The 13340-nt window shown below is 35.7% G+C and overlaps 1 protein-coding gene and 1 pseudogene across 10 annotated transcripts in view; both read right to left on the reverse strand.

Moving 5' to 3' along the window:
- ANKRD26 (ankyrin repeat domain containing 26) overlaps window positions 1-13340 on the reverse strand; it is a 113773-nt gene that overhangs the window by 42323 nt on the left and 58110 nt on the right. For all 10 annotated transcript variants that reach the window (XM_019465279.2, XM_053895823.1, XM_053895821.1 and 7 more), the window contains one exon: window positions 7771-7934. In XM_019465279.2, coding sequence (XP_019320824.2) covers window positions 7771-7934 — 164 coding nt within the window. The remainder of the gene's footprint in view (window positions 1-7770; window positions 7935-13340) is intronic.
- LOC109276357 (putative coiled-coil domain-containing protein 144B) lies at window positions 10972-13330 on the reverse strand (annotated as a pseudogene).

The raw sequence follows: 13340 nt of genomic DNA on the forward strand, positions 1-13340 counted from the left end.
TTTGACAAAATTCAACATCTTTTCATGATAATAACTCTCAATAAAGTGGGTACTTTCTGAAAAATATGTATAGTAAAAATTACAAGACTTTGATAAAAGAACAGCAGAGACACAAGCAAATGGAAATATACCCCATTGTTTAGGGATTAGAAAAATCAGCATTGATAAATATCCACATTACCTGAAACCACCTACAGATTCAATGCAATCCTTGTCAAAATTCCAATGACCTTTTTCACAGAAATAAGAAAAGCATTCCTCACATTTGTAAGGAACAAAAAAGACCCCAAATAGCCAAAGCAATCCTAAGAAAGAAGAACAAAGCTGGAAGCATCACACTTCCTGGTGTCAAACTATTACAAAGTTATGGTACTAAAAACCGTATGAACTTGCATAAAAACAAACACAAAGATGAACGAAACAGAATCAAGAACCCAGAAATAAACCCATGCATAAAGTCAACTAAAATTTGTTAAGAGACCCAAGAATACTCAGAAGAGAAAGGATAATCTCTTCAATAAATGATGCTGAGAAAACTATATTAACATCCAAAAGAATAAAACTGTACCGCTACCTTACACCACTCACAAAAATTAACACAAACCCAAATAAAGACTTCTATGTAAAACCTTCAATCATAAAACTCCTAGAAGAAAACAGGATAAAAGCTCCTTGACATTGATCTTACATATGATTTAGGATATGACATCCAAAGTACAAGCAATAAAAGCAAAAACAGTGCAATAAACAATGTTTCTGCACAGCAAAAGAAACAAGCAACATGACGGAAAGGCAACCTATGGAAAGGATGAAAACATTTGCAAACTACAAATATGAAAACATCAATATCTAAAATGTGTAAGGAATTCATACAATTCAATAGCAAAAACCAAATATAATTAAAAACCGAGCAAAGCACCTTAATAGACGTCTCTCCTCAGAACATATTCAAATGGCCAGCGGTACATAAGAAGGTGCTCGATATCACTATTCACCATGGAAATGCAAATCAAAACTGCAGTATATAGATATCACTTTGACCTATTAAAATGGCTATTGCCAAAAAGACAAGAGATATCACTGGCAATGATGTACAGGAAAGGAATTCCTTGTACTGCTGTAGGACTGTAAATTGGTACAGCCACTATGTAAAACAGTATGGTGGTTCCTCAAAAAAACTAAAAATAGAACCTCCATATGATCCAATAATCCCATTTCTGGGCATATATCTTAAAGACATGAAATCATTACCTCGAAAAGATATGTACAGCCCTATGTTTATTGCAGCATTATTTTCAATAGTCAAACAACCTAAGCATCCATCAATGGATCAATGGATTAAAAAATATGGTATATATTTACAATGGAATATTTTCAGCCACAAACAAGAAGGAAATCCTACCATTTGTGACAACATGAGTGAAACTTGAGGGCATTATGCTCAGTGAAAATAAATCAGAAACAGGTAGATAAATACTGTATGATCTGACTTATATGTGGAATCGTAAAAAAAAAAAAAAATTCACAGAAACAGAACAGACTGGTGGTTGCCAGGGTTAGGAGGCTGTGAGAAATGGGTAGATACTGGTCAAAGGGTACAAACTGCCTGTTACAAGATTAACAAATTCTGGGGATTTAATGTGCAGGATGGTGATTACAGTTAACAATACTATATTATATATTTGAAAGTTGCTACAAGAGTAGATCATCACAAACAAGAAATGATAATTATGTGAGGTCATGGAAGTATTAACACTATTGTGGTAATCATTTTACAATATAAAAGTGTATCAAATTAATAGAGGTATACCTTATAGTTACACAGTCATATGTTAATTATGTCAATAAATCTAGAAAAACTTCAAAAATTCTGAAGTACTCATATGTCATATATATCACTCAAAAATAGCAACAATCTGATTAGCTATGCTTTTGTTTGAAAAAAAAAAAAAAAAATGGTTTGTGGCGCCTGCATGGCTCAGTCCGTTAAGTGTATGACTTTGGCTCAGTTTGTGATCTAATGGTTTGTGGGTTTCAGTCCCACATCAGGCTCTGTACTGACAGCCCAGAGCCTGGAACCTACTTCCGAATCTTTGTCTCCCTCGCTCTCTGCCCGTCCCCCACTCTCACTTTGTCTCTCCAAAAATGAATAAACGTTAAAAAAAAAAAAATTAAAAACAAATGATTTGGATACTCTTAGCCTCGTATCTAATCCTGACAGAAAAAACTAGGGGATTTGCCAAAAAGAAAATTATAATTACTTTTTCATGGACTAAATGCATGCAAGAGAATATTATTACCATACAGCTACATACATTTCCAAAAACAATGAAATTTCCCAGATTATTTAGGACTTAAACATGAGCCCTTAAGAGCACCAAAAACAAAAACAAAACTAGCAATTGTTTTCTCAAAAAGCTGTTGTACAGATAACTTTTCTAGTTGAAATAACATCCAAGAAAAGAAGAATCTTTCTGAAAGCAATTATCAAACAATTCCTCTTGACCCAAACTTCAAAAATGAATCTGTAATTGGAGCGCCTGGGTGGCTCAGTCGGTTAAGCGTCCGACTTTGGCTCAGGTCACGATCTCACGGTCTGTGAGTCTGTGAGTCCGTGAGTTCGAGCCCTGCGTCGGGCTCTGGGCTGATGGCTCAGAGCCTGGAGCCTGCTTCCGATTCTGTGTCTCCCTCTCTCTCTGCCCCTCCCCCGTTCATGCTCTGTCTCTGTCTCAAAAATAAATAAACGTTAAAAAAAAAATTTTTTTTAAAATGAATCTGTAATTATAGAATTTGAAATAGCTTTCATTTTGAACACAGTGAATAGAAGCAGCTTTTAAATAGAAAACATCTGGTGAAAGCCACCTCAAACTTAGAAACACAAAAACAAAAAACAAAAACAAAACCCTAACATGTAGCCATGGCAACAAGAAGCCACCAGAATCAGTTTTAAATGTGTTAATCAATGCCCACCAGCCTTACTCACCAACCAATCCATTTCAGCCCCTTCCTTCTGAAAGACAGCCAATAAAGGACAAAATCACTCCAACATATATGCCTCAGCATGCCAACCAATCCACAACAGTCTCACCCAAATAACCATGGTACTTCAGATGATGACAAACCATTTAATTCTCTGAAAGTCCCCCAATCCTTAAACTCCACTCTTCCCCAAACCCTGTATAAGAATAGCAGACTGCTCTGTTAGAAAAGACTATACCTAACCAGCATAGCTCGCTCTTATTTGTAAGTGATAAATTCCAACTTCATCTTTTTATTTCAGGTATTGAGGGCTCATAATCCCTTGGCAAGAATTTTTAAAGTCCTATAATAATTTGGCACCATGTTTTAGTTTCCTTAATAAATATAAAGGAAGTTTGCTATTCCTTTGATACATTTTACCATAATTAAAACTAACATAAATATAACTAAAAGAAAAGTAGCAAGTAAACACAATATTGGGCCCCCCAAAATCCAAAAAATGTATATAACTGGCAGGTTTAATTGTCAGAATGAACCCACGCCAAACTTTGTAAAAGTGAGAACTAGTATTATGTTAAAAACAATATACACAGGTTAAACTCCGTTCACTCAATAAACATTATTGAATAAGCACTATATATACTAGAACATTTTCTAGGTACTGAGGACATGGCAACGAACAGATAACAATCCTACTCATGAGTGAAGTAAACATACAATAACAATAAACTACATAGGCAAAATATACAGTATTAGAGGAGAAAAACTAAAGCAGACAAATCAAATTTTGATGTGTTATAGGAAAAAGGTAGTTGAAATACTAGTCAGGATGGCCAAGAAAGGCCTTGCTGATGGGGCGCCTGGGTGGCTCAGTCGGTTGAGCTTCCGACTTCAGCTCAGGTCATGATCTCACGGTTCGTGGGTTCGAGCCCCGCGTCGGGCTCTGTGCTGACAGCTCAGAGCCTGGAGCTTGTTTCAGATTCTGTGTCTCCCTTTCTCTCTGACCCGCCCCCACTCATGCTGTCTCTCTCTGTCTCAAAAATAAAATAAACATTAAAAAAAAATTTAAAAAAAAAAAAAAAAAGAAAGGCCTTGCTGAGAAAGTGACATTTAAGCAAAAAACTGAAAGAAAAAACAAACAAAAAGGGAAAAAGCAAGCCATGAGGTATCGGAGGGAAAGCATTCCAGATAGAGTCAACAGCAAGTACAGAAGTATGTCCGAAATACTTAAAGAGTAGTGAGAAATTCAGTATGGCTGGACAGAATGAAAGGGGTAGAAAATAGTTCAAATCAGACAGAAGGAGACACCTGAGAGGAAAAGATCTTATATAGGACTTGTCGGTATTAGGAAGAGTTTTGGCATGTACTCTGAGTGAAATGGGAGGCAATTAAGTTTTGAGCAGAGGAAGGACACAATCTGACTTACATTTTAATAGAACCAATGTGTTCAGAATTAGAGGAAACAGAGTAAAAACAAAAGAAGAAACAAACAAACAAGAAGACCAATTAGTTACCTATTACACCAATATAAACAACAGATGACAGTCTCTTGTTCATGGAAGATATGTTTGGATTCTGGATATATTTGAAGGAAGACCTGACAAGATTTGCTGACAGATTAGATGTGATGTGTATGAAAAAGAGAAAGAAAAAGAAAAAGAAAAAGAAAAAGAAAAAGAAAAAGAAAAAGAAAAAGAAAAAGAAAAAGAAAAAGAAAAAAAAAAGGACTCAAAGATGATACCAAGTTTTCTAGCAGAGCAACTCATGGAACTGTTATTAACTCAATTAGGAAAGACATGAAAGGCAAATATTAAGAAAGAATATCAGTAGTTCAATTTTGGACATGTTAAGTTTGCAATAGCTATCCAGAAAGAGATATCAAGTAGGCAGTTTGATACGTGGGTCTGGAATTATGGAGAGAGATGCGGGCTGAAGATATAAACTTAAGGATCATTAGAATATACAAGATAGTAAAAGTCGAGAGAAGGAAAATCAAAGGCAAATTCCTGGAAGACATCAATGGGTTAAAAGGTGGAGGACGAGGAGAAACAAGCAAATCAGGCTGAGGTGTACAGACTAGAAAGGCAGCGGGAAAATCAGGTGAGTGAGTGATATCCTAAAAGCAACATGGAGACAGAATTTTGGAGGAGAGAGTTTTCCATTGGGTCAAATATTGCTGAAAGGTTAAATAAAATGAGATGTATGAAATTATGTTCAGATTCATTAAAGTGAAAATCAGTGGTAACCTTGAAAAAACAATTCTGGAGTAGTGAAGATTGGAAAGGGAAAATTGCTACAATGAATTCAAGAGTGGATGGGAGGGAAATCAGGATCAAAGAGTGAAGAAGGCTCTTTAAGGATTTATAGCTAAGTGGAATGATCATCATTGATCTAATTTTCTATTGCTGTAGTTTTCAATTCTTACATAAGGATTATGTAGTATTTTTGTAATATTTTGAAGTCTTAAAATTGCATATATGTAACACTAGTTTTTTTTTTTTAATGCCAGACCAAGATACTAAATAACTCACAAAATTATACAATGAGAAGACTCCTTAAAATTTTCTAGATATATAATATTATATAAGCTGATTACCATTTTTCTCATGCTTAGAAAGACCACAGAAAAACTAAATTTCAAGGGCAGTATTTCATGCTTGACAAAAATTATTGACCTCTAAGGGCACCTGAATGGCCCAGTCCATGAAGTATCCAACTCTTGATGTCGGCTCAGGTCATGATCTCTAGGGTCATGAGATCGAGCACTGCATCGAGCTCTGCAATGACAGCATGGAGCCTCCTTGGGATTCTCTCTCTCCCTCTCTCTCTGCCCCTCCCCCACTCATGTGTGCATGCTCGCTCTCTCTCTCTCTCTCTCTCTCTCTCTCAAAATAAACATTTTTAAAAAGTCACCCTAACTCTAGGATATTTTATACTATCCAAAGTAATTAGCATATTAAAATTTTATACACAGAACTAAAAGGGGGTGAGAATGCAGAAAATATTCCTACTTTGTAAACTGAATTGTCATAAATTGCATAACATGAAGGCACTGTTGAAAAATTTGGTGTAAAAATTTGGTGTGGTGCATGTTGAAATATGTTCTCTTTAAAAAGGAAGGATAATGGCATGCAAGCAAGGTACCTTTATAAAAACGATTCACTGCATTATCAGCATTTTTGTTTATAGCACAGGGGTCATCAAATGTTTATGTAGAATATGAGACAAGTTGCCATGTGAAACCTCTTGGCAATATTCAGATTAAGTTGAGGGTCCAACATTTGAGCACTCATGCATTGGGAAACAAAACCAAAAATCTAATAACTAGCAATTTTGTTGGTAATGAAGTAGACTGCCAGTGTAGCAGGGAACTTCCTTTTGCAATTCAGTAGATATTAAAAGTATTCTAACAAAATGTGCATAAGACATGACATCAAACCAAATGCTTTAAATATACTTTGTTAAACCATCAGTACACCGTAAACCAAATTTCATTTTTTAAAATGGTCACATACTCCATTATTTTATAGAAGTGAAAATTTACTTCCTTATTAATGGATACTTAGCCTGTGTCTGGGGCTCCTAGGTGGTTCAGTCCGGTGAGCATCCGACTATTGATATTGGCTTAGGTCATGATCTTGTGGTCGTGAGATCCGAGCCCTGTGTTGGCCTCTGCACTGTTACCATGGTGTCTGCTTATGATTCTCGCTCTCCCTCTGTCTCTGCCCCTCCCCAATGCACACATTCTCTGTCTCTTTCTCAAAATAAGTAAATAAACATTTAGGCTATCTTCAATTTTTTGATATGGGAATGCTATAATAAATATCCTTAACATATACATGTAACATATTTATGTAAGTAACCTTAAAATATCTATCCTATTTTGTATACACAATAAATGTCCTTACAGTGTGTGTGTGTGTGTGTGGTGTCTGTTTATAGAAGTCTTGTTTTCCTGGAGGATCCAGTCCTGGCAATGAAGCCACTGGAATAACGGGATGACCTATCTGAAAATTTTTTTCATGTTTTATCATTTATTTTTGACAGTGACAGAGACAGAGCACAAGCAGGGGAGTGGCAGAGAGAGAGGGAGAGACACATAATTTGAAGCAAGCTCCAGGCTCTGAGCTGTCAGCACAGAGCTTGACGCAAGGCTCAAACTCATGAAGTGTGAGATCACAACCTGAGCCGAAGTTGGACCCTTAACCAACTAAGCTGCCCAGGTGCAACGACATATCTGAAATTTTGAAACACACTGCTAAATGACCCTTCAGAAAGGATTTACCAACTTCATCTAGCCACAGTAAATAAGAATGTCATTTTCCTCACATTTCCTAACTTTGATTATTTTTTATTTTTTTTTTATTTTTTTTTAAATGTTTTTTATTTATTTTTGAGACAGAGAGAGATACAGCATGAGCAGGGGAGGGGCAGAGAGAGAGAGAGAGACACAGAATCCATAGCAGGCTCCAGGCTATGAGCTGTCAGCACAGAGCTTGACGCGGGGCTCGAACTCACAGACTGTGAGATCATGACCTGAGCTGAAGTCGGACACTTAACCGACTGAGCCACCCAGGCGCCCCCCCTTTGATTATTTTTTAATAAAATATTTATCACTATGACTGCAAAAAATGGTATCTCATTATTTACATTTTTCTGATTACCACATAGGATGAAATATCTCCACAAAAAATACAAAACTTGTTCATCATGAACATTAGCTCAAACTATAAAAGTTTGTTGCATAGGAAAATAACAATTACCTACTATTTAAATATTGCTATGGCTTACCTATCAGAATCTTTATTTTCTGTAATAGGAAATTGATGGTTATCAGTTTTTCCATTCTTTCTTTGTTGAATTAATCCAGCAGCCACAGCATCATGTATGTTTTCTGATACTTCCATGTCACTACTTCTGGGCTTTTTTTCTTCAACCTTTAATGGAACTTGATACTAAAGGTAATTGTTACTTTAGTCAATAAAAAAGAAGTTTTTTCATTAATTTTATCAGTTGACAGTTTGTCATAATTTTAATTGATAAACATTTTGTGTTTAGTTTATCATTACACGTAATTATAATTTTTATAAAGTCGGCTTCATTTCTGTTTGAATAAAAAAAGCAGAATTTTCCAAAATTTCTAAAAGGGCTTAATTTTGTACTCTTATTCATATCCACACTTTGCTACCGAAAATTCCCCACCCCACCACCACCCCATCTGACCAAGAAATACAAAGAAATAAAAAGACAAAGACAAAATTTGTCCTTTCCTATCCTTACCACCTGGGTTTTACACAACAGCCAGATTTAAAACATGTGACATTGAGGTGCTCCAAAAACAGGAAGCTTTCCTCTTTCTGCACAAAGCTATTCTTTCCCTGACTGCCTTTTATAATTCTTTTTAATTTGGATCCCAAGGTTCTCAAAAAAAGTAACAGTGTTCCCTAAAATTTACAAAGGAAGGTTTGCCACAACACAAAAGGAACAGAGTGAAAAGGATGTTAGGCTGGAATTCTGGGAAATTAGTAATGCTCTCCGAATTTCACATTCAATAACCATAAAATTTTATAGGGAGAGGGTATAAAAGTAATTATCAACTTTAAACCCATTTTCTACTGATAATTCGAGTAAAACTAAAAAAGGTTAAATTTGTCCAAAGTTCCTGAAGTGGCATTACCTAGCATTTTATGGCACCAAAAGAGATGATACAATTCTTTAATGCTGAATCAGATAAATGACCACAAATTCATTAAATTAATAGAATACCTTAAAAGTATGACTTTGGCACAGTAAATTAATACCTTCATAGGGGATGAGAACATTAGCTACTTTTTCTTTTAAAGAAGGGTATCTCTAGATTTTGTCTATTTCTAAACTCCACACATCTCAAAACTCAGTTTTCTCCCTTGGAGTTAAATACTGAAGGTTTGCTGAAGGTTTATGCTACCTACATGGTAAAAATCATACATGTCAAAATGTGTCATACTTTATTAAACATAAAGTCAAAGTTTGACTCAACAGAAACATCTGAGAATGAGGATTAAAAAAGTGTGGAAAAAAAAGTGGTGATAATACAAATATTTGTTATTAAAACTATCTCAAAGTGGTCATGTTGAAATCTAAGTTCCAAGGTTGTGAGTAAAGCAGAGAAGACTGCATGTATTTGTGGGGAGTAAGCTTAGGAATTCCCTGAGCCTGCACTGATGGGTTAACAAGACATAAAGAATTACAAAGCCATAGGATGCTCACACCCAAGTTTGGGTAAACAAGATTAGGCAAATAAAATGAGAGAAGTGGGGCAAAGGCCCCCATACAAAGGTGTATGAGGTAAGCAAGATTAGGTATTCAGGGCAAAAATGCCCCCCAATTTAGTATTATAGCAGAAAGCTGCTTTCACAGGAAGGAAGGACCAAATTAGGTAAACAGGTAAATAGGGCTATAGGCTACAGGCTGCAGGGTAAAGATGCCCAGAGGGGAGCTAATTAGCAAAAGAAAGGTGCCTTGTGGATCCTGAAGTAGCATCTGTCTTATCCCCTAGACTAGCTAAGATAAACAGATAAGGTGCTCAGGTGGGCTGTTAACAACCATCTGCCAGGCACCAGGATTTTGTTTTATATTGACCCAAACCCCTAACACCCTATATCTTCAAACCCCCTTTCCCTCATGCCCATGAGTTCATGTTCACAGATTTACTGTCTCTTTGTGCACGTCAATCACCATGTTTGGAAGCCTTCTGATCCTAATAACAACAGAGCAAGGACCCTTAATTGGGGCTCTTGTGTTCTCCGGACATTAGCCATCTCTCCCATTTTAATCCTGCATCCCGCTGTCTTGCTAGACAAGAAAGAACCCTAGACCCAGGGTCTACTGACACATACTGAAGCAATTTTGGCTGGGAACATTTGTTTATATTCCTTCTCTTAGTTATCGCTTCCTTCCCCTTTTATTGTTTATGGAAATGCAATTTATATTTAAGCCAATAGATTAAAAAAACCTGGAGATTGTTTTTTAAGCAGTGTCTTTATGATTATTCTGGTTCATGAGGTCACATGATACTTATATAGCTAATTAGTTTCCCAGTTCATATGCTACTTGGAAGACTGACACAGAAACTTTAAGGAAAACAAATCATAATGTTTTCCTGAACTCCTATTTGTTAGATAGCAGAAATAATCTATTTCCAGACACAATTACTTAGACAATTCCATTTTATACAAACTCCTTTTCTCTTAAGTGGAAAATCAGAATGGATCGGATAATTGCTAAAAAGAAAAAACAAGAGTAACAGCAAGGGGGACCTCTATCTCTTTTGGAAGTTGAACTTTCTCTTTTTCCAAAGCCAGGAACTCTACTTGTGACATGCCTATCTCATTCTTAAACCTTTGCGTATCTTGATGTAATTCTTCACTTAGATATACTTTAGATGCTGGAAAACTAGATGGTGAAGAAGAACTCACAATTTCTAATTCAGACTCAACACTTTTATAGTTGTAAGTACTGTCATTATCTGCATATAATGGCTTCTGGAAAAAGTCTTGTATTGGTTTTGTTTTCTTGTGTTTGTGACAGCAGAAATATCATGCCTTTTTGTTTGAAGCACATGTTTCATCACATCGGAGCAGGCAAGCCACAAACCAAAAAGGCTCTCTGAATCACTAGAGTGAGGTATATGTCCAATGTCTAATTTACAGTCGGTGGTATTTTGGTCCGTATTTTTTGCCATTTGCATGTCAAACTCTTGGCCTTCTTTCACTTTAAATGTAACTAGTGGGTTCCTTGCTTTTTTATTTTCTATATCATTATAAAAATTCTCATTGTTGTTAAAAAGATGCTCAATGTCTGGTTTGTTCTCGTCTTCATAGTCTGATTTACTTTCTTTTTTTTTAATATGAAACTTATTGTCAAATTGGTTTCCATACCACACCCAGTGCTCATCCCAACAGGTGCCCTCCTCAATGCCCATCACCCACCCCCCATCAACCCTCAGTGTATTCTCAGTTTCTAAGAGTCTCTTATGGTTTGGCTCTCTCCCTAAGATGTTTTTTTTTTTTTTCCTTCCCCTCCCCCATGGGCTTCTGTTGTTTCTCAGGATCCACAGAAGTGTGAAAACATATGGTATCTGTCTTTCTCTGTATGACTTATTTCACTTAGCATAACACTCTCCAGTTCATCCACGTTGCTACAAAAGGCCGTATTTCATTCTTTCTCATTGCCAAGTAGTATTCCATTGTGTATATAAACCACAATTTCTTTATCCATTCGTCAGTTGATGGACATTTAGGCTCTTTCCATAATTTGGCTATTGTTGAGAGAGCTGCTATAAACACTGGGGTACACGTGCCCCTACACATCAGCACTCCTATATCCCTTGGGTAAATTCCTAGCAGTGCTATTGCTGGGTCATGGGGTAGGTCTATTTTTAATTTTTTGAGGAACCTCCACACTGTTTTCCAGAGTGGCTGCACCAGTTTGCATTCCCACCAACGGTGCAAGAGGGTTCTTGTTTCTCCATATCCTCCCCAGCATCTATAGTCTCCTGATTTGTTCATTTTAGCCACTCTGACTGGGGTGAGGTGATATCTCCGTGTGGTTTTGATTTGTATTTCCCTGATGATTTACTTTCATTTAAAAAAAAGCATAGAAGATGACTGGCAAGCATATTCTGGGGACCCAGAGTATGAATGAGAGAGAATGACATTTTCAAGACTAGTCTCTTTTTGTTCAGGAAATGCCTGAAATACTATTGAGACAGACACTCCAAATGCATCTTCTTCCTCACAATCAAGTAAATTCCTAGCAGTGCTATTGCTGGGTTATAGGGCAGATCTATTTTTATTTTTTTGAGGAACATTATTTGTCCAATTAGAAGGTATTTCCTTTAAGTTGGCTCCTTCTTTAGAGTGACCATGTGGTGGTTTTTCTTCAAGATAAGTAGGAATTCTGTACTGTTAACAAATTTCACCAAACTTCTGCTTTAACTCACTGGTAATGAGTTTTTAGCTATTTTTCCACTCTAATTTGCCTTGTTTGATCCACATTTCCTCCAAGTTTTGCATAGAAGCACGTCCTGAATATACAGATATATCATGCTCTCTATCACATTCCTTATTCATTTCTGGTTCTTGAGTCATTTTTTGCAGATGCAAAAACGGACAGTTAATTTCCTTGTTTTGATTTTCAGATGTCTTTTCTGCCGGGATACATGTTTGTAAAATAACCTTATCCTTAAGTAATCAAGTATGGAGAAAGAAAAATTAGAAAATAATCAAAATTTAACTGTTAAATTTTTTAATCTATGTTTAGCTGTTCCCAAGTCACTGGATTGTAACTTCCTGTAAGAAGTGAAAAATAACTTGCCTTAGCCTAAGACAGAAGAAAAACATGAACTCATAAACTTAATTTTGTCAGTTTTTTGAACTAAACAATTCATTACATGTTAAATCTACCAAAAAATAAATTAGATGACTTTTAATGTTGCAAACTTTAAAAACATTTTACCTTACCATCCCTTAAATAATGAGCCCTAAAGTGCATCTGAGTATTTTTTTAAAGACTAATAACTAGAGAATAGACAAACTTAAAATTATTAGCAGCCAAAATCAATTAATATCAATGAGAAAGAAAATTCAAATTGTCTACTATAATGGTGGTGTAAATCAATACAGATTATCTACTTTACCTAGCTCTGATATATTGTAATGTCCACTGAGAGTGGATAAGAAAACTGTTAATAATACTTACTGAGCTTCTATGCTGAAATAACTTAAAAACCTATTGTGTATAACCCATCCTATAAGGTGTGATTCTACAATAGGCAGTTGTGTTCATTTTATGACCCCATTCTCCGAAGTCAACTACAAAGAGACCAAAGTTGGAATATACATCTTTAATCTTGGCATTAGTGACTGGCAATATGAAACTGCACATTTTGAACCACTGAAAATAATTACTCCTTCTACATGAATCTAAGTCAGTGGTCATCATTGTTATATTGCTCATAATTTCAACTGCTTAAACATATGATTCAATATTTGATGTTACCTTCTTTATCATGTAAGGAAGTTACAATAATGGAAGAAGCAAACAAAATTCAGGAATTTTTTTTTTTGCCTCAATTCCAACGATAAAGTTTAGCTATAAGTTACTATAAATTCTAACAATATTTTGAGTTTTGTAACTTATAAAATTTTATAAAAACTAAATACTAAGTTATAATCTATCAACTTCAAATGCTCATTCAAAAGATAATTTCAGCCGTGCAGCGTTGGTGGTATAGCGGTGAGCATAGCTGCCTTCCAAAAGATAATTTCACTTGAACTGTATCACATTATCAAAGCAAGGAAAACAATATAAAATCGGAA

Source organism: Panthera pardus, unplaced genomic scaffold (assembly GCF_024362965.1).
Source record: "Panthera pardus isolate Hobbes unplaced genomic scaffold, ASM2436296v1 HiC_scaffold_6, whole genome shotgun sequence".
NCBI lineage: Eukaryota > Metazoa > Chordata > Mammalia > Carnivora > Felidae > Panthera > Panthera pardus.